The sequence below is a fragment of the Lagenorhynchus albirostris genome, chromosome 2 (assembly GCF_949774975.1).
Source record: "Lagenorhynchus albirostris chromosome 2, mLagAlb1.1, whole genome shotgun sequence".
In the NCBI taxonomy this organism is placed as follows: domain Eukaryota; kingdom Metazoa; phylum Chordata; class Mammalia; order Artiodactyla; family Delphinidae; genus Lagenorhynchus; species Lagenorhynchus albirostris.
The window spans coordinates 54707913-54733584 of record NC_083096.1 but is presented as its reverse complement, the minus strand read 5'-3'; the positions used below and the strand labels follow the sequence as shown (position 1 = coordinate 54733584).

The following is a 25672-nucleotide window of genomic DNA, read 5'->3' as shown; positions in this document are numbered from 1 at the left end:
AGTATAAATCAAGTTGGGTAAGCATTTATGTTTTCATGAACTCATTGTTTGATAAAACATAAAATATTGGTCAGTGGCATTGTCCATGGCTGGCAGGCATTGGTGACGTACAAGCCATACAAGACAGATGATTGTGTTCTGTTCTGTAGATTTTACTACTTTTCTCTGCCAATAGCCTCTCAAATTTATCTCACAAAAGGGACCAGGCAAGAGAATATGAACAGACCAGCTCACATCCATTGTCCTGGAAAAGTAACGCAAAGGATTGGATACTTGTTTCATCCTTATACAAGCTGGAGCTATGCATTTATATGTGACAAGAGTATACCATGCCTTATTACTAGAGCTATCAAAAAAAGCCAAATACATGATCTTTGATCTCAAGAAGTTTCAGTGTTCTCAGAAAAGAACACACCCACATCTAGAAATGTCTTAAAAGCAAAGTATAAACAGGTACAGATGAGCAAACACAAACTGAATCTGTTTGGGGCAGCACCAGCTGTGTCTAATCAGATAAGTTTATTTCTTATGGAAATGTGTATCAATCTGAGAGAGAAGTCATGTCAGGTAGTTGAAATTAACCGTGAATTCCGTTCTCTTCTAGATTTTCAGAAAAGGATTCATTTAACAATAAAACTTATCTCAAATATTTATAGCCTGTATGTTTTCAGATTTTTTAACCTAGAAAATAGTGAAAATAAATGAAATATGTGCCATTTTAATGGCATCAACTTCCTACTGCTGTCATTTCTATTGTCATCTGGTATACCCACTAAGCAGCAAAATAATTCAAAGTTTAATTATTGCCTAGCACTTTATGAAAGCTTATGTCTCTACTATATATGACACAGATTGTACCATTGGCTCTAAGTAGCGGTGTCCATCCATAGTCCACTCTGCATGCTTATTTATAAGAGCTATGTGATGAAGCCATATAACTATAAGGATTTTGATTGTTTCCCCCGAGGTTTTGACTTGCACATCATTGCCACATGAGTAGGGTATCAGCACTAAACCTTGTGTTTCTAGAGATAAGATGTTTGTCCCTGTGGACTGTCAGTTAGGACAAGCAGCTTCTCTTGTCTTGCCTGAAGAACATACCTATTTTTGTGATACAATCTTCCTGATGAGGTAAATATGTTTACCAAACCCTTACTTTGTGGAAGTTTCACAAAGTTTATTAACCTAATCACCTAACCTTATCACTTATAAGGTTAATAACTGCCTTCTGATTTTCAGCTCTCTCCTCTCACACCATTCTATTTTAAGTCAGGTGGCAGGTAAGGAAATACCTAGCTTCTTTATATAAATGAGCTGTCCACAAAAGGCTTTTTTGTAGTATTTAGCTATCTTAAAGTTTTATTGGAGAACGATAGGAAAAAGAAAAAAGACAGATTTTTACTTAGCACTATTTTAATGCCAGTGATTGTATGAAATGAAAGACTGGTGATTCGTTGTTTCAGAAAATAAGTATTGACACCTAAAAGATAGAAGGAAGTTACAAAGCTTCAATAACTTTTCAGCACATATACTTCAGATATGTACTAGTGTCCAGGACAGATTTCCCCACATATTTATCTACAGTGGATCTTAAATATTGAAAACTAACAGAAGTTGTTGCATAAATTTTTCTGTAATTAGATAAGAACATTCTTATTGCTGGTCTGCAGACAGTTCATAAAGATAGCTGCTGCCTAAGATACTTCACAGTTAACAAATTGTTGAGTGGTGAACTCCATTCTTCATTTTCTCAAATGTAATTGTACTATTCCTAAAGTTCAGTGGTTTTCTCACATACAGTCCAACATTGTGAGATCCGAGGCTGATAGGATGTAGGACGGCTCTGCCATCCTCACAAGCTGCTTCCATCTATGGGTCCAAGAAGTTGTTAGAGCTTTTGCCATCTCACTGCCAATAGGGGAAAGAAGGGGAGGACAAACCCCTTCCCTTTTAAAAGCACTGGTACGAAATGGTATACATCATCTTTGCTTAAAGCCAAACTTAGTCATATGGCCTCACCAAGCTTCGGGGAAGGCTGGGAAAGATAATCTTTAGATGAGTATCCATGAGCCCAGTTGAAACTCAGGAAGGATAATTACTTATAGGCTTGTGCATCGATGACCACATCTTGTTTTAGATGTGGTCACCCCAAAAAGTTCCCTCATCATCATTCTCAGTCAGTCCCCATCTCACTCCCAGACCCAGTCAAACTGTAATTTACTTTCTGTTTTTACAGATTTGCATTCTCTGTTAATTTTATATAAGTGGAATTAAACAATGTATAATCTTTTGCACTTGGCATCTTTCACTTAGCTTGATGATTCTGATGTTCATCTCTGCTATTGTACATATCAGTCATTTGTGCCCTTTTGTTGCATAATAGTATTCCATTGTATGGATATCCCATATTTTGTTTATTCATTTACTAGTTGGTGAACTTTTTGCTTGTTTCAGTTTTTAGCTACTGTGAGTAATGTTCCTATGAACATTTATATACAAGTTTTTGTGTGAACATGTCTTCATTTCTCTTGGGTGGGTGCCTAGGAGTGGAATTTCTGAGTTGTATAGTAAGCCCGTGTTTAATTTTTGAAGAAACTGCTGAACTGTTTTGCAAAGTGGCGGTAACATTTTCCATTCCCACTAGCAGCATCTGAGGATTCCAGTTTCTGTTTTTTCAATAGCACTTATTAATGTTGTTAGTCTTTTTCATTATAGACCATTCTGGTGGGTGTGTAGTAGTAGTTCATTGGAAGTTTTTATTTACATTTTCCTAATGATGTTGCACATCTTTTCATGTCCTTACTAGCCATTTGTTAAAATGTCTTTTCAAAGATTTTGCCTATTTTTTAATTGGGTTATTTGTCTTGTTGAGTTACGTGAGTTCTTTATATGTTCTGGGTATAAGTCCTTTATTAGATATATGATTTATAAATATTCTCTCACAATCTATGGCTTTTCTTTTTTACTTTTTTTGGCTTGTTTTGTTTGTTTTTAAATTTTAATTTTAATTGAGATGATTGTAGGTTCCATGCAACTGTGAGAAATAATACAGACAATTGTCATTTACCCTTTATCGTGTTTTTCCCAATGATAACATTTTATAAACATATAGTGTAATGTTATAAATAGAACATTGACATTGATATAATCATTTGTGTCTGTTTTACTTGTTTCATTTGTGTATATATGGATTAGTTCTATATACTTTTTTGAAATTAATTTTTATTGGAGTATAGTTGCTTTACAATGTTGTGTTAATTTCTACTGTACAACAAAGTGAATCAGCTATAGTATACATATATCCCCTCTTTTTTCGATTTCCTTCCCATTTAGGTCACCACAGAGAATTGAGTAGAGTTCCCTGATCTATAGAGTAGGTTCTCATTAGTTATCTGTTTTATACATAGTATCAATAGTGTATATATGTCAAAACCATAATTCCAAAAGGCACATGCACCCCAGTGTTCATTGCAGCACTATTTACAATAGCCAGGACACAGAAGCAACCTAAATGTCCATCGACAGATGAATGGATAAAGAAGATGTGGTACATATATACCATGGAATATTACTCAGCCATAAAAATGAACGAAATTGGGTCATTTTTAGAGATGTGGGTGGACCTAGAGACTGTCATACAGGGTGAAGTAAGTCAGAAAGAGAAAAACAAATATCGTATATTAACGCATATATGTGGAATCTAGAAAAATAGTACAGATGAACCTATTTGTAAAGCAGAAATAGAGACATGTAGAGAATAAATGTATGGACACCAAGGTGGGGAATGGGGGAGTGGGATGAATTGGGAGATTGGATTTCTATACACTTTTATTACATATATAGGTTTGTGTGTCCACCACCACAGTCAAGAGGCTGAAAAATTTCATCACTGCAAGGATCCTTTCTGTTGCTCTTTTATTTATTTATTTTTTATTTTTTAAATTAATTTATATTGGAGTATAGTTGATTTACAACGTTGTGTTAGTTTCTGCTTTACAGCAAAGTGAATCAGTTTATTATATACATATATCCACTCTTTTTTAGATTCTGTTCTCATATAGGTCATTACAGAGTATTGAATAGAGTTCCCTGTGCTATTCTTTTTTACTTTCTTAATGATGTCTTTTGAACAGCAACAGTTTTTTATTTACCATTTTTTTTTCTTTTATGGATTATGCCTTGGGTGTCATATCTAAGACATCTTTGCCTGATCTAACACAAAGATTTTTTCCGAGGTTTTCTTCTAAATGTTTTTTAGTTTTAGCTCTTACATTTAGGCCTATGATCTATTTTGTTTTCATTTTTTTTGCGGGGGGGTGGTATAAGAGTCTACATACATTTTTTTTTTTTCACATAGGGATATCCATTGTCCCTACACCATTTGTTGAAAAAACTGTTGCGTTTCCTTGGCAAATTTGTCAAAACTCAATTGACTATAAATGTAAGGGTTTGTTTCTGGACTCTCAATTCTGTTCCATTGATCTATATATTTATCCTCACCTGGCTAGATTTTTAAGACTTTCACAGTAATATATCTGAACTTATCTTCTTGCTTTGTCATCCAGTCTAGATGGTGATGGGACTTAAAATGACCTCATAACACTTAAACATCATTGAAAAGAGTAGTACAGGAGCTAAGCAAAATTTTATATTCACAGGCCAGATGTAAGTCCAGAAGGCAAAAAGGTCGAAACCTTTTCCAAAAAAGGAAGAAAAAAATTATAGTCACAAAAATGTAGTATTTGTTGTATTAAAATACAGGTTAACAAATAGACCTAAACAGGCAGTGGCTTTAACAAGGAAGGTCTTCGTTTATCTTTCAGTATCAGTTTGAGTACACACAGTCCAAATTGGATGTAGTGACTGCATTGAGGTCTCTACTGTTGAAACAAACTATTGAAATCAGTATGGGAAAGGACATTTATTTTCAATAGTTAACTGCTGTTTTGAGGCATTCACTCTGCCCTTCAATTTTTAAAACTACTTTTTTCCTGACATGTTCTTTAGATACTGGCTGTCTCTCCCAGCATTGCTTTCTCACCGTGGAATTTAAGAACATGACCTACTCATGTACCAGGAGAGAAATGCTTCTGAATAAGGACCAGGTTTTTGATCATTTTGTGAGATTTCTTGGTCTCCTCCAACTGAGAAATCAGATGACAACATTATTTCTAAAACTGGAACACATGCATATTATTCACATCTCAAAGATACCGAAACTTTTCATTTTCTGGTAAAGAAATTCAATATAGTTGTTAAAGTGTGGAGTCTGTCTGGGTTCAGATCCTTTCTGTGCTACTTACCAGCAGTGCCACTTCAGGCAAATCGACTTAACCATATTGTACTTCAGCTTTCTGTTCTGTAAAATGTGGACAGTAATAGAATATGTATGTAAAGTTTTGAGAATTAAATAGGATAAAACGTATTATATGCTTATAACAGCATATGGTACATAGGAAAGGCTCAATAAATGCTAGTCATTATACTGTTACCTATTAGGTATTTGGATATTAGAAACAACTGAAATAACCTTTAAGGCTGATGGTTTGTGTAAAGCATAGTAAGTATTCAGTGAATGTTTGTTGGATGATAGTTAAAAATATATCAAGTGCATATGGAGCCTTTATTGAATAGATGACTATTTTTTCAAAGACAATGACCGACAGGTTTTAAAGGGTTGGTTTATTTTGAGTGTATGGTCCCTCTCCATGATTTTCACAGTGCTGAATTCTGCTAGAACCTTCCCAATGAACAGGAGCTCAAAGCCTTACCCTTAGTGCCATGTCTGGATAAATGATACGTAGTCAAATCACACAGTAATGTTAATCATTTGAGTATATTCCACATCAACAAAGATTGCGAAGATATTTGCTTAATTGTAGACTTTGTCACCTGTAAGGTTTAATCAAAAAAGTATTTAGTCAGAACTTACGTTGCCAAGTGGTTCCATTGGGAGATATAAACGTGGCTGAGTTATCACACCTGAGTCAGAGGTACCTAAGGCTTCTAAGGGCTTCACTTTTAAACTACAGTATGGTCAGTTTCATGAGAAAGGTACAAAATACTATAGAAATCTGGAAAAGGGGAAAGAACATTTCTCATTGCATAATCAGAAGGGAGGGGTTTATGAAAGAAATGACATTTATGGGGAGCTGTAAATAATGACCTTGCTTCCTGCTTTCCAGAAAATTTAGGGTAAACAGATTCTGCTCAGATACATTTTTTTACTCCTAAACTTACCTTTCTTATTTTCTCCAGGCTTAGGAAAAGATTTGTCCCCCGCTGGTCAACACTAATTCTTTCGGCCTTGCTCCCAATCTGATCCCTTCCCATCTCCCCCAGGGATAATCTCACTTGACATAACAGTTTCAACTTCTTCTCTGGTGACTCTTTCTTTAAACCTGGAACATGTTATCTTTCTCATATTAAGAAAAAACAGCCAGAAAGTTCTTGGGCCCCCTTGTACTGATAATCACCTCTCCCTGTCCCTGCTTCCCTTAAGGACAAACTCTATCAATGAAGAGTTTATACTTGTCTCAACTTTTTCTGCATACTTAAAAAACATTATTCATTATGAACTACAGTTGACCCTTGAACAATGTGGGGGTTAGGGGCACCTGACACTCTACACAGTCAAAAATCCACATATGTCTTACGGATGGTCCTCCATTTATGTGGTTCCTCTGTAGCCATGATTCTGCATCTGTGGGTTCAACCAACATGGATCATGTAGTGCTGTAGTATTTACTACTGAAAAAAATCTGCTAATAAGTGGGTCTGCGCAGCTCAAACCCATGTTTGAGTCAGTTATATTTCAAAAACAGAATTACAGAATGAATACCCCAGTATTTGTGCCCCCATTAATAAATAGTAATGTTTTGTCATATTTATTTGTGATCATATTTTAAGAAATCAAACAATGCAAATATAGTTAAATACTCAGTTACCTTCAATCACTTTAACCTCCCTTCTTCCAGAGTTTCTACCATCCTAAAATTGGTGTGTATTCATCCCATTAACTTTTTAATACTTTTAATACATTATATTTAATAAGAGCTAATAGTTATGTGGCACTTACTATGTACCAGCCACTATTCTAAGCACTTGGCATATATATCACATTAGTCAGGGCTCTACAAAGAAATAGAGCAAATAGGATACAGAGAAAGCAGGAGAGAAAATTTATTTTAAGGAATTATCTTAGTGATTGTGAGGCTGGTAAGTGTGAAATCTGTAGGGCAGGCTGGCTGGCTGGCAGTCGAGGCAAGAATTGATGTTGTGTCTTGAGGTTGAATTCTGCAGGGCAGCAGGCTGGCAACTTGAGCAGGATTTCTATGTTGCAGTCTTGAGAATGTTTTGTCTTTCAAGAAACCTAGGTCTTAACCGTTAAGGCCTTCAACTGATTATATGAGGACCCGCACACTGAGAGTAATCTGCTCTACTCAAAGTCTACTGATTTAAATGTTAATCTCATAGCAGCATCTGCATTGGTGTTTGACCAAACATTTGGGCACCACAGCGTACCAAATTGACACATAACATTAAGTATCTCATGTATTAACTGCTTTCATCATAATGTCCTGTGTACAGTTACTGTTCTCATTTTTAGATGAGGAAACTGAGGCACAGAGAGGTAAGTGACTTGCTCAAGGTCATACAGGTACCAGGTGCTAGAACCAGGATTGCAACACAGAAAGCCTGGCTCTAGAATCTCTATACTTTATGCGTCTTTAAATTTTACATAAATGATTTTATACTATGCTTATCCTTTTTAAGCTTACTTTTCCCGCTCAGTATTGGTTTTGAGATGTGCCTGTATTATTACATGTACATCTACTAGCAATCCATTGTATGACTGTAACATAGTTTGTTTATTCATTCTCTTATTTACGGTTATTTAGTTATTTCTAGTTTTTGCTATTATAAATATTGATAATATTCCCCCAGACATTCTTGTATATATATCTTTGAGCACCTGATCAAGAGCTTTTCTGGGGTATATACTGCAGAATGGAGGAGTTAGACTGTAGGATATGTACAACTTCAACTTTAGATATTGCCAGCTTGTTCCCAAAAGTGGTTATTCTGTTACACTCCAGCAGCATCCCCTCATCATCACTTGCACTTGGTATCTTTAGATTTTCTAATTTTTGCCAGTTTTATATCTATGAATGAAATGGTATCTCTGTACATCTTAAAGTTACACAAAGTTATATGTCAGTTATATCTCAGTTAAGCTGGGTGGGGGGAAGAAAGGGAAAAAAAGACACCTCCTTGTGGTTTCCTCGTTTCGCTGATGACTGATGAGATGGTGCCTCTTTTCATGTGTTTGATGGCTCTCCTTTTCTTTGAATTGCCTATCCACATCATTAGCTCACTAACTTAATGGATTGTCTCTTTTTCTATTGGCTTATATAGATATTTATGTATTAATCCTTTATTGGTTATATTTGTTATACACATCTTTCAGATTTTTTCTTAGCTTTGAACTTTGTGGTGTGTTTCTCTTTACCAAAATTCTTATATTTATTTATTTAGTTGCACTGGGTCTTAGTTGCGGCAGGCAGGTTCCTTAGCTGCAGCTCGAGGGCTCCTTAGTTGTGGCACACGGGCTCTTAGTTGCAGCATGCATATGGGATCTAGTTCCCTGACCAGGGATCGAACCTGGGCCCCCTGCATTGGGAGCGTGGAGTCTTAACCACTGTGCCACCAGGGAAGTCCCCAAAGTTTTTAATTTTAATGAGTTAGACTTACCTTCATTCAGTATTTATTGACTATGTGTCAGACACTCTTCTACTCTGGGAATATGATAGTAAATCAAGGAGGCAAAATGTAAAACTTACATTTACGTGAAGACAGGTAATAACACAATAATTAAGTAAAACGATACAGTGTATTAGAAGTTGATAGGTAATACAAAAGCTTGGAAGAAGGTCAGGGAGATCAGTAGGGCTGGCAGGGGGCACACTGTTAAATAGAGGGGGCGGTCAGGGTGGATTTCATGGAAAAGGTACATTTGAACAAAGCCTTGGCTGAGGCAAGGGAGTGATCCACGTGGCTGTATAGAAGAGAAAGTGTTGAAGGGAGAGAAGACAGCCAGTGAAAAGACTGAGTCGGAAGTGTGCCTGGTGCACTGGAGAAACTGCAGGGAGGAAAAGTGAGGGAAGACAGAGAGCCAGATGGGGTAGAGCCTTGTAGGCCACGGTAAGGCATGTGGTTTCTGTTTTCTTATGATTTGTGCTTTTGGTTTTTTATTTTAAATTTCTTCCTTACCTAGAGGTCATAGATGATGATGATGATGATGAAGATAATATTTATTAAGTATTTACTGTGTGCCAGGCACTTTTTAAAAACTGATTTTTATAGATTTTCATAGAGATCATAGTGTTCTCTATATAAATTTTTTTATATATTTGTTTTTCTTATTTATGTATTCAGTTCATCTGTACAGATTTTTTCTATAATGTGAGGTAGAGAACCTAATTGGGTTTTTTTTCCTCTTTTTAATAGCCAGTTGTCTGATCGCCACTTATTAACTATCCGATCTTTTCCCCACCGATTTGTAATAATACCACCTAAGTTTTATACCAAGTCCCGTATGTACATGGACCTGTCTCCAGGCTCTTTAATTCTGTTCCATTGGTCTATGTGTCTATCCCTGAGCTCTAAGACACAGTTTTAATTAATAAAACTTACTATAAATCTTTGATATCTAAGAGGGGCATATGCCTCTTCCTTTATTTTTATTTAAAATTTGACTATTCTTAGCCCTTTGCTCTTCAGTATAAATTTTTTCAGTCTGCTTACCACGGCTTATATAAACAAATCTTTTGGGATATTAAATGGAATTGTGTTTGGAAGAGTTGATATATTAATACTGTTGTCTTCCCATGTATCTTATTTTGGTCCTCTTTTAAGTTCTTTAACAAAATTAAAATTTTTCCTCACAAGAGGGTTTTGTTATTGTTGTTGTTGTTAGATTTATTCCCAGAGACCTTTGTTTTTGTGGCAAGTATGAATGGGCTTTATTTTATGTTTTTTAACTGGTTGTTGCTACTGTAAAGACATGCTATTGATTTTGTAAATTGACCTTGTATCTAATGAACTTGCTAAAAATCTCTAAATAGTTTTATTCTTTTATCCATAGATTATTTTAGCTGTTTCTAATTAAATGATTACAGTCATCTGTAAAAAAAATAGTTTTTTGTCTTCCTTTCTAATTTCTAACCCTTATATTTACCTTCTCCCTTTATATATTTTTAAATAAATTTATTTATTTTTGGCTGCATTGGCTCTTCGTTGCTGCGCGGGCTTTTTCTAGTTGTGGCGAGCAGGGGCTACTCTTTGTTGCGGTGCGCGGGCTTCTCATTGCGGTGGCTTCTCTTGTTGCAGAGCACGGGCTCTAGGCGCGGGCTTCAGTGGTTGTGGCACGAGGGCTCAGTAGTTGTGGCTCGTGGGCTCTAGAGCACAGGCTCAGTAGTTGTGGTGCACGGGCTTAGTTGCTTTGGGGCATGTGGGATCTTCCCGGAGCAGGGATCAAACCCATGTCCCCTGCACTGGCAGGCGGGTTCTTAACCACTGAGCCACCAGGGAAGTCCTCTCCCTTTTTGTTGCATCAGTAAGAACTTCTAGCAGCTGTTAAAAGAGCCATGATAATGAGCATCCTTGTCTTGTTCCTGATTTTAAAGGGAATGTTTCTAAGATTTCATCATGAAATATTATGTTTACTCTAGGTTTTAGATTGATAGCCTTTGTATGGCCTAAAGCAGTCCTTTCTATTACTAATTTGCTAATTTTTTTGTAAATTATTAGTGGCTGTTTAATTTTATCAGTTGTTTGTGCATCTGTTTAGGTGATTTTATGATTTCTCTTCTTTAATCGAATATGTGAATTACAGTAATATTTCTTCTTATTTAATACTATTTTAAATAATTGGCAAAATGACACGGTTCGAAATCCGGGATGTAAGACTGAACTTATCTTCTAAACCTGCTCTTCCTTCTCACTTCTGTGTTTCAGAGAATGGTACCATCCAGCCAAAAAACTTAGGAGCTGGTCTAGGCGTTGCTCACATCTACTCAGTGACCAAGTTCTGTTCATTTTCTGCTTCTTAACATTTGGCCTCACCTCTTGATTCCTTTCTCATCGCCTGATCATTTTCCGTATTTCTACTAGAGCATGAAATTCCTTTGTTTAAAATCCTTCAGTGATTCCCTAACTCATAGTATCTAGAAGTCTGAACTCCTTACTGTGCCCTATAAGGCCCTTCAGGATCTGGCCCTTCTTTAGCCTTGCAACCCCTTCTCATTACACCCCACTTCCCGTTGATTCCCCTGAGAATTGGTCATTCTGTGGGGACTTTCTCAGTGTACTTCCCTTGGTCCAGCTGTTCAGCACTTATTTTTCTAGACCCAGGACTTACCTACCTCTGTGATACTTGTCCTGACTTGTACCCCATACAGATCTTGGTTAATCTTTTGATACTTTATGGTCTTTATTCACTTAAGTATTGTGTGGATAAACAAAGGAACAGACACACAGGTAATAATTGAGATACAGGAGAAAGGGATTATCCAGAAGGAAAATAATATAAGCAAAAAGCCTATAAAGATTTAACTTTGACTGTTAATTTCATTATCTACCTAGAGCACTGAGTAGAACCTTAGGGAACTCCAAAAATGTTTGCAATGATTGTCTAATGATTGACTGATTGAAATTGATGCTTTCCATCTGCAGTATTTTGCAACTTTGTCGGCATTTTTGTTTTTCTGTAATTTCCCTCCCCCTTTTATGGGGATTTTATTTTCTCTTAAGTTCATTTATGTATTTGGTCAATAGATATTTATTGAGTACCTTCTGTGCACATGCTCAGTGCTAGTGCTGGAACTAATTAGAGCCTGTCCCCACCCTGGAGAGTCTGGCTGGCTGGTAGGGGATACAAACCTGTTAACAAACAAATATAGCAGTGCTTTTGTATATTATCCTACTTCTCTCCTCATTTTTCCACTGTGACCTCTACCTTGTTAAGGAAGTCTGCTGCTTACTGGGGTTTTAACAGTTGTGTTTAGTGAACAAGAGAGTAATTGGAAATGATTGAGGATGGGGTGCTGGGAAGAAATTGTCTGAGAGGCCACTTTCTTATTTTACTTATTGCCCTCTTTCTGTTCTCCACTGTCAGTATTGAAGAAAGATTCTGTTCCTCAGACTCGTTAAAAAAAAAAAAAATATATATATATATATATATGACTAGGTCTTTGTGCTCTGGTTAGATTAGAAATTAGAAATGTAGGAAGTGTGTAAATTCCTATTGATTATAAAGCAAAATTCAATGAGCTTGATTTTGTTATCGTTGGGTGATGATTTACTTGGTACTTATTTTCTTCATTTTCCATGTTGAGGAGGAGATAAGGAAAAATGTGTCTTAAAGAACTATGATCCAGAAATTGAAATATAATGGAATCCACTTATAATGAAGTCGTTTACAATATGGGCACTAGGAAATAGGACCAACTTACTTTATAAACCTTTATGTCTAACTTTTACTAAATGTTTGCCCCATGGTATATCTGAATGTGGATGAAAATTGGTTATGTTATATTTGGGGTTGACTATAGCTATTAAATGTCTCTAATTATAACGTTAGGTGGTTGGAATATCAAGGATAGAGTTACATTTCTAAACCAGTGTTTTAAATGGAAAGGACTGAAATCCAGACCAAAACTTACTGTGTCATTGCCATAATTACACATAAGAGCTTTAATAATGGATGCAATAAAAATATCTTTTTATTATGGAAATTTTTTGTTCAGTTTTTTTTATTGAAGTATATTTGAGTTACAATATTAGTTTGAAGTGTACAGCATAGTGATTCAGTATTTTCACAGATTATACGTCATTAAAAGTTATTACAAGATAATGGCTGTAATTCCCTGTGCTGTACAATATATCCTTGTTACTTATCTATTTTATACATAGTTTGAATCTCTGTCTTTTTTTTTTTTTTGCTGTACGCGGGCCTCTCACTGTTGTGGCCTCTCCCATTGTGGAACACAGGCTCCGGACGCGCAAGCTCAGCGTCAATGGCTCACCGGCCCAGCCGCTCCGCGGCAAGTGGGATCTTCCCGGACTGGGGCACGAACCCGTGTCCCCTGCATCAGCAGGCAGACTCCCAACCACTGCGCCACCAGGGAAGCCCTGTAGTTTGTATCTCTTAATCCCATACCCCTTACTTGCCCCTTTCTCTTCCCCTCTCCCTCTGGTAAGCACTAGTTTGTTTTCCATATCTGTGAGTGTTTGTTTTGCATATACATTAATTTGTATTATGAAAATTATTAAACACACACAAAAGTAGAGAGAAGAGTACCATACATATCCATGTACCCATCACCCAGCTTTAGTAGCCATCAGTCTCCCACTTTTCTTTTTTCATTTCTCCTCAACTATTTTTGCTGAGGAATTAAGTAAAAATTTCAGACATATTTCATTCATCAGTATTTAAGTATATATCTTACAGATAAGAACTTTTAAATTATAACCAAATATTGATATCATACCTGATAAAATTAACAATAATCTATTGGTGCATTTTTGAAATCCAGATGAATATGAAACCACCAAAGTCCCAGTAAAGGAATTTATCAGTTTGGATTTACCAAATGTGGAATAGCTTGTTTTTTTTTTTAAACCCCCAATTCTAATGAGGTTTTGTTGTTGTTCTGGTTTGGTTTTCACCAGAAACATTTAAAAAATCATACTATCATCATCCCCTATTTTAAAGGAGAGAGATAAAGTAAGCAATGTGGATGCTCTTAATGCCTAATTTTATTTACACTCAGGGGACTTCACAATATACTTGTACCTCCTCCAGGCCAGGCTCTCGGTGGTGGGAATGAATATATGTGTCCAGTGAAACTCAGTACTTTCTTATATGATGAACATTTCCCATCTGTTTTAAAGGAGAAAGCTGATGGGATGTCTTTTGCATTACATTTTAAGAATAAAATTCAGAATCCCCAGTGCTAATGGTAAGATTGATATTCTAATACTCTAGCTCTAAGCCTAGCTTTGAATTCTTTGAATAAGGGAAGTCATTTCTTATGGCTTCTAACAGTTAATGCTTTTTTCCCTGATCTTCTTTCTGGGATTTTCTTTGTGAGGCTTTTCAAGCTTAATAGAAGTGAGTGCTTTGGGCCAAATCAAAGCTTGCTTCAGCCCTGGCAAGACTTACATTTTTTTTAAAAAATAATAATAATAAAAGGAGAGAGAGATTAGGGAAGACAGCTATTGTCATGTGTTTTACTCAGCTATACTGAACCAGAATTAGTTGTCTCAGCCAATGAGAGTATTTATAAGGGAAGGAGGAGGGCAGGGAGTCTTTGGATCTGTGTAACATACATAGCTCTGTGCTGCTTTTTGCCTAAAGGTGTTAAAGATTCTGACTAACTGGTAACTGTATCCACCTCAAGCTGTTATAAAATAAACTGATAGTACTTTAGATGTACATTTACTACTTGCCAGCAGACCTAGGCACTGTAGGAAGCAAAAAGATGACTCCTATTTTATACCAGAAGGCTTGGGTAATAGTTAACTTAAAAAACCCATGTAGGGACTTCTGGGGTCGCAGTGGTTAAGAATCCGTCTGCCAATGCAGGGGACACAGGTTCTCACCCTGGTCCGGGAAGATCCTACATGCTGTGGAGCAACTTAAGCCCGTGCACCACAACTCCTGAGCCCGCGTGCCGCAACTACTGAAGTCCGTGCACCTAGAGCCCATGCTCCACAACAAGAGAAGCCACCGCAATGAGAAGCCTGCGCACCGCAACCAAGAGTAGCCCCCGCTCTCCGCAACTAAGGAAAGCCCGCGTGCAGCAACGAAGACCCAATGCAGCCAAAAATAAATAAATTTATTTTAAAATATTAAAAACATGTAAATGTATTGTTTTTTGATTACTTCCTGGTTGAGCCTATAATCAAGTGGCAGAAATACCATGTGAAAGACTGCATGTGCTGGCCTCTTGTGTGGAAGACATTGTCTGCCTCCCATTTTGTGTCCAGGTGTATATAGATTTTTGAGATTTGCCTTCTTAGTATTAAGACTTAAATTATAAAGCAGCTTTCCTTAAACTGATCATGTTCCTTTGGTATGTGGTTATTTGCCTGTCCAGTGCAGTTCTGAGCTATCCACACTCAAATTCTCCTATTCAGTGTGCTCTGAATGATAGATGAGAAGGTAGATAGTAAACCGGATAGAACTGGTAAACTAGAAAGGACCTAGAGAAATCCTCTTGTACTTCTCCTTTCTTCATGTAGGACTATGTCAGAACCACTCTGGAAAGTCAGTACTCTTCTTTAATATTTCAAATTATTCATTTATTTAAAAGAACTTTTAAAAGATGAACTCTGAGCAAGACACTGTGTTCACCTCTGTCTTTAGAAAACTTCAGTCTGGAACAGCTGCTCAGTCTTTCTTTGACATTCATAACCTTGATACTTTTGAAGATTACAAACTAAGTTATTTAGTAGAATGTCTCTCAATTTGAGTTTGTCTGATGGTTATGATGGTCCCTCATGATTAGATTTAGGGTATACATTTTGACCAGACTGTCATAGAGATGATGCTATGTTTTTCTCTTTGTGTCCATTCTATCAGAAGGAGCACAATTTTGATTTGTCCCATTACTGGTGATGCTCATTTTGATCGTTTGACTAATGGTGGTTCCTGCCAGGTTCTCCATGTAAAGTCACTCTATTCCCCTACATAACTAATAAGATTTTTGTGGTGAGGGCTTTGAAATTGTGTCAGTATCCCATTCCTAATCAAACTTTAAATTTATTTCATTTGTATCTATGTGGACTTGTGATTTCCTAGTCAATATTCTATTTTGTTCCTATCATTATTCATTTTAAAGCTCAAATTATCCCCTTTTTGGCCATTAGGAGCTCCTCCAAGATGGTGTCTGTGTCATTTGACATGTTCCCATTATTCTCTGAGCATAACTTGCTTTTGGAACAACAAGATATTCCAGGCTTTTTTGTGCTTTCCTGGCTCTAGCCTTGAAACCAGGTATTTATTTAAGTAGCCCTCGTTCTTTTTAGCAGAGAATGGTATTTAGAAACCAAGATCTGTGCAGAAGCTATCCTCACCAGGGAGGTATCATTGCTTCTAGGCCCCCTCAGCAGACAGAGCTAGGGAATACACACATACACACGCATACACACACACGTGAAAACTCTGACTTTGCACCATTACCTCCACTTCCAATCCAGCACTACAGGGTTCATCCTAGTTTTTTTCTCTTTCCCTTAATTTTTTAGTAACATTTTTTATTGAAGTATAGTTGATTTACAATGTTGTGTTAATTTCTGCTGTATAGCAAAGCAAAGTGATTCAGTTATACATGTATATATATATTTATATTCTTTTCCATTATGGATTATCGTAGGATATTGACTATAGTTCCCTGTTCTATACAGTAGGACCTTGTTGTTTATCCAGTCTATCTATAATAGCTTACATCTGCTAAACCCAACCTCCCACTCCATCCTTCCCCCAACCCCCTCCCCCTTGGCAACCACCAGTCTTTTCTCTGTGTCCGTGAGTCTGTTTCTGTTTCATTTGTGTCATATTTTAGATTCCACATATAAGTGATATCATATGGTATTTGTCTTTTTCTTTCTGACTTACTTCACTTAGTATGATAATCTCTAGTTGTATCCATGTTGCTGCAAATGGCATTATTTTGTTCTTTTTAATGGCTGAGTAGTATTCCATTGCATATATGTACCACATCTTCTTTATCCATTCATGTGTTGATAGACATTCAGGTTGCTTCCATGTCTTGTCTATCGTGAATAGTACTGCTATGAACATAGGTGTTCTTTCCATTATTATAACTTTCTCTGACACTGAGAAATCTGGATCCTTAACTTGTTCCGTCAATCCCCTTGTATGCATAAGTCTGTTATTTCTGCTGTCCCTCACCCCCACCTTGTGTGGCTGCCCTCCTCACTCTGCTGGGGCCCTAACTCCCCATGTCAGATTGCACCCCTCTCATGGACGTCTTCCACTTGAACTGCAGCACATCCGTGCCAGGCTGCCTCTCTGTGTAAATGCCCTCCTCACCGTTCTTGGGCTCTAATGTCCCCATGAGGCCATCTCCTTGCATGGTTACCCTCCTCACTTTGCTTGGGCCCAGTCTCTCTGCTTGAGGCCACCCTGCACGCTATTTTCATGGGTTGGTTACAAAAGGAAATTGGATGACTGACAAGTACTCAAGAATTGGCCCTAATAAGAGGAAACTAGGGCAGAGGTTCTTTAAGTGTGTTCTCTAGACCAGGAGCATCAGCATCACCTGGCAACTTCTTAGAAATGCACAGTTTCAGGCCTTACCTCAGACTCGATGAATCAGAGGCTCTGGGAATAGGGCCCCGTAATGTGTGCTTTAAGAAGCCCTCCAGGAGATTCTGATGCACACTAGTGTTTGAGACCCACTCTCCTGGGGAAGATAGATTTTCTACTTAGTATTCCAGTCTTTATTGAGGTTATCTCTTGCATAATGAAGATTCCCTGGTTGTCAGGTGTGCCTAGGGACCATTTTTAGGGTTTTGGAGCCATCCCAGCATTTATGGCCTTGTGTCTGGGTCAGACTGGAGTATCTATCCAGATCAACTCACAGTCTGTGGAAAGCCCAGTCCTCTAGGGAAAATTATAAAGTTGTAGAAGAATTAAACTTCGCTTCATCTTTTTGGTTTAGAAGCCTTTTTATTAAAGCCTAACAAACAGTTAAAGCAGCGATCAGAAATGGTAACAGCAATATCAAAGCAATGGAAGTTGTACAGTTGTTTTTTTTTTTTTAATTCTAAGGTCACATGTAAAGATATACAATTAATGAACTATTACTTTCCTATACAAGCTATGTTCTCTGCAGCCATTAAAATATTCTATACAATCCTTGTGCACCGTTGGTGGCAATGTAAATTGGTATAATCATTATGAAAACATCTTTTTTTCCTGAATGGCATGAAAATATAAGCCAAAAATACCTGTGTCTATACTAGAGAACAAAGCAGAGTTGGTTCAATGTTGTGACCTTCACCTTAACTGGATTATCAGGGAATCTGTTCTTTGTTTAGATTCCTGGGCCAGATATATTCTGTATCCTCTAGCTTTTCTGTCAGCAAAAAGGGATAATTATTACACAGCACCTGAATTAAAAATACTTTCAATTTGTATTAAAGGTTGCCTTAAATTAAAACTGACTCCCTTCTTAAAAAGTGATATTTCTGATTTTTTTCATTTTCTTTATTCTAAAAGAAGGCCCTTATTACTGTTTTTCACAAAAATTTTGTAAATGTTTCTGGGTTCTCTGTTCTGTGTTCATGTGAATAATAGTTTTGAGAATATCTAGGTATGTAATACCTTTGACTTTTTCTGGACTGGAAACAGTAGATACGTAAATACATACCCACTCAAATTTAGAGTCTAGGAGATGAAGTAAATCACTTAATATGAACTTTGGCTTAATTTGGTCTGGTCCTTACATATTTGCATTTATGAGTAATCTTTTGAAAATGTTTCACAGAAAATCATTAGCTTTGAAAAAGAAAATCTGAAAAAGTTAGTATTTCAAGATTTATGATATAGATTTTTAAATTCATGAATTTATGATTTGTGATTTCAGCATTTTTGTGAGTTTTCCCGTAAGAGCCATGACACTAGTATTTTGTAATTTTACAAAAGTCCTGATTGTCAATATATACCCTGTGAGGCTGGTGAGGAGCAAGTCTTGATGAGCCCAGACTTCTTTTCAGCGCCTAGATTTCAACTTAACTTTGTTTCTGAGTGGAAAACATCTCCAAAGAGAAAGCCAGCTACTAGGGCTGATGGTAGAATTGAGGAGAACATGAAGGCCAAGGAAGTTATGGTTTTAAGCAAGAAAAAAAAAATTTGGAATAAGCTAAAGCATGCTTTAACTTATGAAGTTTCATAGTAATGTCTATCTATGCTATGAACCTATATCACTGTATACTTTATATAAGCAGCAAAGTGCTTCATAAAACTATCTTAACTATTATGTTAGCCAGTAAAAATTGGCTTATGAAAAGAGAAAGAAAAAACATTTATGGAGAACTGGAAAGTACCAGAATTTATCAATAACTTTGGTCCCATATTTATAGATTCACCTTCATTTTCATTTTTTCAACTATTAACCTGAATTTTATAGCGTAAGTTATATGTTACATTATAAATGATTTGCAAAGTCTCAGGACAACCTTCATGTATACCAAGGTCTATAGTAGTGGAAGCTGGGGAAGGAGAGCTCCATATATTTTTTTATAAGATTAACTTTAAAATAGTAATATTTCATTAAATAAAAAGGTACCTGGCAGTTAGAAACTCTTACTCATAAATGTTAGTATTACTAGCACCTGGAGCTAGATGATGAGGAGGTTCTCAATGTGTACTTTTTGACATAAATGAAATTAGACTTTACTTGAATCAACAGTGAAAACTGGATATCCTAACTTGGAGCTCCTCTATAGTTTGTTCTTATATTCTTGTTTTGGAAATATCACGTTGGAGATTGTGGTAAGAATAAAAAGCCCATTTAGGCCCCCAAAGGTTTATCATAATATTCCTACTTAGCTTGTTGGCCAATGCTCTTGACACCTTTCTGTTGAATTGTATTAGATAATGTTCAGGTTTTGTATTTGCCTGAGGCATGTGTGAGTAGAAGCCAAGTTATAGGAACAATTTGGAGTAACAACCTCTTCATAAAGAGTGAAAAAGCACCTCAGAGATAAAATTGAGTCACGACATATAAAATAAAAAGAATTCTTCTTTTTCTTTCTCAACCTTCGCATATGTTTAAAAGGATCATGTTGAAGAGGATATTTCCCCTTGAGCTAAAAGCTTAAAACAGATTTCTATCTATAAGTCACTTTATATGTGTATCCTTTAGCCCTTGGATGTAGAGGGGAAATGGGTAATCTTTAGCAAGTTCTGGCCTGTCCTTTTCAATTACAGTAGCAAAAAAAATATATATATATATATATATATATATATATATATATATATATACACACACACATATATACATATATATATGGGTATACCTCCCCATCTGAACTCCAACCAGGGAGATTTGAATACAATACTGTATGTTTATAGAATTCTTTACAAATGCTTAAGTCAAGATCTCTCACCAACATCATTGGACTCAGTGTTCCAACTCTAGGTGTAGCTGACAATCTTCATGTAGTTTCTTGTAATAAGATATAATTAAATCGATTTTAAAAGTTAAATTAGGTCCCTCCTCCCCCTCTCTCTCCTTTTCTCTCTCTTCCCTCCATTTAATTAGTTCCTCCACACTTTTCCACGTCCACCATTTGGAGGAAGTTTGTGACATCAGAGTGACTTGAGCACACTCTTCATTTCACTGCCTGTCCTATCACAGTCATTTGTTTTAAAATGTTACATGATATTGGAATTATGAAAGACAGCAACAGACTAAGCCTCAAGAGATCCCTTTGAGTGTTCTTCCTCATGCTAGTTATATAGTCAGTTTCCCCCTTGTAAATTATTACAGTGGGGAATGTATTAGGGAAAACATCATTTAAAAATTTTAACAGCTGCTATAAACTCTCATTTGTCAGCTCTTAGCTGACATTCAAACAGCTGCAATCTATGAGTGAGCTTTCACTTTCAGCTTCTGGAGGTCTTTCAATTTCTGTTCCCATGGAAATGAGGAAGGCTGGATGGGTGGAAGGGAAGTGAGGGTTGACATACACATTTCCCCATACCTTATTTTTCTTGCCTCCTCACAGTTTCCATGGAAATGGGGACATAAAAGCCACTCTACCCCAAGCTATGGAGAACAATCATTCATGTGTAAACAGCAGTAGATGGACCTTAAACAGGCATACACAAAAAACTAATCTTACAGCCTTTTCTCTACCTGTGCGGCCAAGCCTAATTGCAAATATATTTTTATTTGATCTACTTCCCCTCAAAAATGATTAAATTAACTTTTAGAAAGTTAGTTTGATATTACCTTTTTTTCAAAGTGAGAATTGTCTTAGACATACTCTTGTTGATTGTCAGGTATATGTCTATATATCTGTCCTTCGTGTTTTAAGCATTTAGTACGCGTGATGTTTTTACTTATGTCTTTCCTCCCAAGATTAAAGAAATGAATTTCAATTTAGGAAACAGCATCCAATTGCATAGCATAAAAAGTCTCCTCAAATAGTCTCATTGTTATTCACTACTTTAGAAATTGCCCCACAGAGCAGAGGTAATTATTGGCTCTGTCAAACGTATCAAGGAAAACTGCCATTTTTAATTGGTTATCACAATCTTCTCATTTAGGTAACAAAAATATCCTATGTTAAGTGGATTTCTATGTCTTTCCACTTATCAACTCTCTGTCATCACATATCTCCTGTAATACCCATACTCGAGGAAAATACATGGGCATAGTCTTTATCTGTCTTTTTTATTCCAATATTTAAACTACTTCACAAAATCCCTTTGAACCTTGAGACATTAAGAATATACTTAACTGAACAAATCTGCATTAGGCATCTACTGAGTATTCGGCTTTGTGTTCGATTAAAGCAGTAGATACCAATTTTAAATAAGGCAGGGTTCTTTTTTTTGCCATAAGACATCCTAATTGGGTTAAGAAAGTTCAAACCCAGGAAAAACTCATTACAGCCATATGTGATTATTAAAAGTGGAATAGACTAATTCTAAAGAAGTTTTAGGAGGGGAGGGATGACCTGGCCTAACCAAAATGACCAGGGAAGATTTGCTTTAGAAGACCTCTCTTTTATTGGTTTCAATGGTCCTTCCTTTCCATTTCTACTGTTGCTTTCTTTTATTCTTTTAAATTTTATTGTTTAAAAAGAAAATTTTTTTTTTCGGCCTCGCCACATGGCTTGGGGGATTTTAGTTCCCCAACTAGGGATCAAACATGGGCCCTCAGCAGTGAAAGTGTGGAGTCCTAACCACTGGACAGCCAGGGAATTCCTGTATTGTCACCTTCTTAACAAAGGCATTTTCTCCTGAACTATTTTCATAACTTTATAAATATTCTTTCAGTTGCCACCTTCCTCCTTTTCTTTATACCCCTTTCTAGTTTAGCATGTATACCATTTCCAATGAACATTCTTACCAGCACAGTTAGGATCTTTCTGTTGCCCTATTTTAAAAACCTCAGTGACTTCTTATCATAACTGGGACAAGACTATTTTTTTAAAAATACTATCTATCTATCTATTTATTTATGGCTGCGTTGGGTCTTTGTTGCTGTGCGTGGGCTTTCTCTAGTTGCAGCGAGCGGGGGCTACTCTTCGTTGCAGTGTGCAGGCTTCTCATTGTGGTGGCTTCTCTTGTTCCAGAGCACGGGCTCTAGGCACGCGGGCTCAGTAGTTGTGGCTCGTGGGCTTAGTTGCTCCGCGGTATGTGGGATCTTCCTGGATCAGGGTGCGAACCTGTGTCCCCTGCATTGGCAGGCGGATTCTTAACCACTGCTCCACCAGGGAAGTCCAGGGACAAGACTTTTTTAAAAAGATAGTTCTAATGTCAAATATTCTACCTTCTAAGTCCTGTAAGCTACCGAAACAATTTAAAACTTTAGTATTTTATGTTCTTTCATATTCCAGATTGCTTCTCATATCCAAAATGGGTGCAAACATCTGTTCAGCCCATGTGCCTGCTTTTTATTTCAGAAAATATGGTCACCGAACTAGCAACTACCAAAATAGGTTCACACTTTCATCAGTTTGGCAAGGACCTAGATCTTCTAATGACCTGGCTCCAGGGTATTCTTTCCAGCCTGCTCTGCAGGTACCATACACCAGGCACCTAGCTCCTCACCCAGACAAACATAGCTGTGTAGCACAGTTTGTAGGCCCATGTTTTTAGACCCATGCCTTTGCTTACAGCACTTCAGCTTCCTTTATGGAATGGGGAAAGAAATAAGCCATAATGAGCTGTTCCCTCTTTATCTTGCCCCTCTCTGTAGCTCTTACAGTCCTACCCTACTGTTATACTCTCTGTATTTTACATTAAAATACTAAAACCTACACAGTGTGATATAATATGTGTTAGTTTTAGTCTACACCTTGGACTTGATTAATATTTGAAGCACCCTGATATGGGAATACACAGTCCAGGGGTAGTTGGTTAGCATTGGAAAGACCCTAATCAGGAGATAACTGCTATAAATTCAACCTACTTATATTTAACTCTACGCTGAAGCGTTTTCTAATTAGCATAAAGGATGTCAAATAATTTTTAATTGGATTGGCTAGAAATGCTATATAGGCCTTCTAGCCTTACCTGGATTGCACGTAAGATTCTGGTAAGCTAGCAGTCTGAAACCTGCAGGATGGCACCTGCAGCCAAATGCGCTGGGCTTGTCGACTCTCAGCTAACAAACGATGCTTCCTGCCTGGTAGAAAGGTAGTGGGGAGGAGACGTATGGCCATGGTTATCTCCAATCCTTGGAGGCTACTGATGTCTACCAAAAAAAAAAAAAAGGGAGAAGACGACGAAGATGAAAAGAAAACTCCTGACACTTGCAAATGGTCAATAGCAACAGCTCCCTCCAGGACAATGCTTGTTTGCATGCTAGCTCCATTTTAAAGTCTGTTCTAAATTTCCTTGTAGATTTGTGAAAATATTCTCCTCTAAGCCATAACAGTATGAGGTTCATATTTCAATGATGGCATAAATCAAAGTCTGTCGTGTATTGTAAGTTTCTTGATGAAAGGATTGTGTCATAGCTATCTTTGTATCCCACATGGCATCCGGCATAGTGCCTTGTACATAGTAGATATTTGTTGAATGAATGAGCACATACATGCACTTCCCAATTCTGTAAGGAACAGATCCAGCATTGGGTCATGGGGGCACTGGGAGCCAATGTGTGGGTTCCCAGAGTTCCGCTAATTCAGCATTCAGAGTTCTCAAGGAGTCAGTAGTAATTGTCCATAACTACCTCAGCTCTAGTTGGCCATCAGTACAAAGATACATTGGGACTGTCATCAGTAGCAGAGGAAAGTAGCATTGTCTGTGTCATCTTCAGAAATCCGTACTCAAATGTATCTCACGTTGCTGTTTCTGCCAACTCTGGCTCTAGAGGATGACGATGGAAAAATCTTTAGGAAAATTATTTTTGTTGTTCTGTATCTCTTAGACAATTTGAGGCAGTATATATAGCTAATCAAGTACATAAAAAGGTTAAAGTAACAACAGAAGATCAGGGAGAAGAAATAAAAAAGGCACAAGAATAACATAGAGACTTTCAAAAGCAAAATAAAACAATGTTTGTAAAAATGGTAGTATCATATAGTAGTTCAAAGCAAGGACTTTGGATCTGGACTGCCTGGATTGGAATGAATCCCCACCTTGCTAGCTCTGTGACCTTGGGCAAGTTATTTACCCTTTCTGGCTCTCTGTTTCCTCCTCTGTAAAGTGAGGAAAATTAATAGCACCTACCTCATAGGTGTGAGGCTAAAATAAATTAATACATGTAAAGCATATAGCGTCCAGTGCCTGGTATATAAGGCAGTGCTCGGTGTGTTTGCTGTTTCTACAGTGATATGGACAAATCATTGCTCTAAAGGCAGAATGCTAATTTCAGTCCATTTGAAGTCCTTCTGTCTGTGTGTTTACACACTCTACCTCAAATGAGTAATCTTCATGCCTTGAATCTCCCACAAATTGGTGCTTATACTCTCTTGTGGAACTTATCACATTCTACCCTAAATAATGCAATTATTTGTAAGCTGCTTAAAAGCAAAGACTATCTTCTTTGTCTTCCTCTTAGCACACAGAAGAGTGCTTGCATAACAGCCTGGCTTACACAATAGCTCTTTAGTAACTATTTGTGGAACTATGAAGCAGACAATAGTAGGTTGGTCTGTGAGGTTGGTCCCTGGAGGCCCTGTACCTTGGGCTGGTGCCTGTGTACCTCTCATACCTCTTCAGCCTCAGCCAGCCTTTTCTCTCCTCACTGTGCTCCAGCTGACCTTCAGTCCCTCCAGCCAGCTTCATGGGCATGTGACCTGCGCGACTGCATTTGGTTTAACGCTCTACTGTCACCTTGAAATTCTCACTTTTTGGACAAGGGGCCTTGATTATCATTTTGTATTGGTCCTGGCAAATGATGTAGCTGGTCTTCCTCTTTACCATCTTGTGCCCATCGTGCCCTCTGCTGGGAACACTCTCCCCCGCTACTCTTCACTGGCTGACTTACTCTTCAGGGCTCAGCTTCGTTGTCATTCCTCAGAGAAGCAGTCAAAATTAGATCCTTGTGCACTGTTATCCCTCCACCTTTACTTCTCCCTAAGAGCATTCACCTTATGTAAGTGCAGTATTTATTTCAATTGTGTGATCATTTCTTCAAAGACTTCCTCCCCACCAGACTGAGCTCCTTGAGGGGACACACTGTGCATTTGTTCCTGGATGGCTATGCCTGCTACACTGTATATAATCAATACGTATTTGTGGAATGAGTGAGTGAATGGGTGATTTTTAAAAATGCAAAGGAGGGATGAGTTTTTCTTCCCATGTTAAAAAGTTGGTGTATAAAAATGGCAGTGCAATCATCATGCAGTTTAATACTGCTGCTGCTAACTTCTAACCAGTTTGACTTACTAC

At 37.3% G+C, this 25672-nt stretch overlaps 1 protein-coding gene across 17 annotated transcripts in view; it reads left to right on the top strand.

Annotated features, from left to right (window-relative positions):
* RABGAP1L (RAB GTPase activating protein 1 like) overlaps window positions 1-25672 on the top strand; it is a 689413-nt gene that overhangs the window by 620953 nt on the left and 42788 nt on the right. For 2 of the 17 annotated variants that reach the window (XM_060132824.1, XM_060132851.1), the window contains 2 exons: window positions 13957-14024; window positions 15650-15734. The exons of 11 other annotated variants lie outside the window; for them this stretch is intronic. Coding sequence is in view for 2 of the 6 variants with exons in the window: in XM_060132796.1 (XP_059988779.1) it covers window positions 14022-14024 (3 nt within the window). In the remaining 4 variants the exon portion in view is untranslated. The remainder of the gene's footprint in view (window positions 1-13956; window positions 14025-15649; window positions 15735-25672) is intronic. 4 more of the 17 variants (XM_060132832.1, XM_060132842.1, XM_060132796.1 and 1 more) reach the window with 2 other exon arrangements.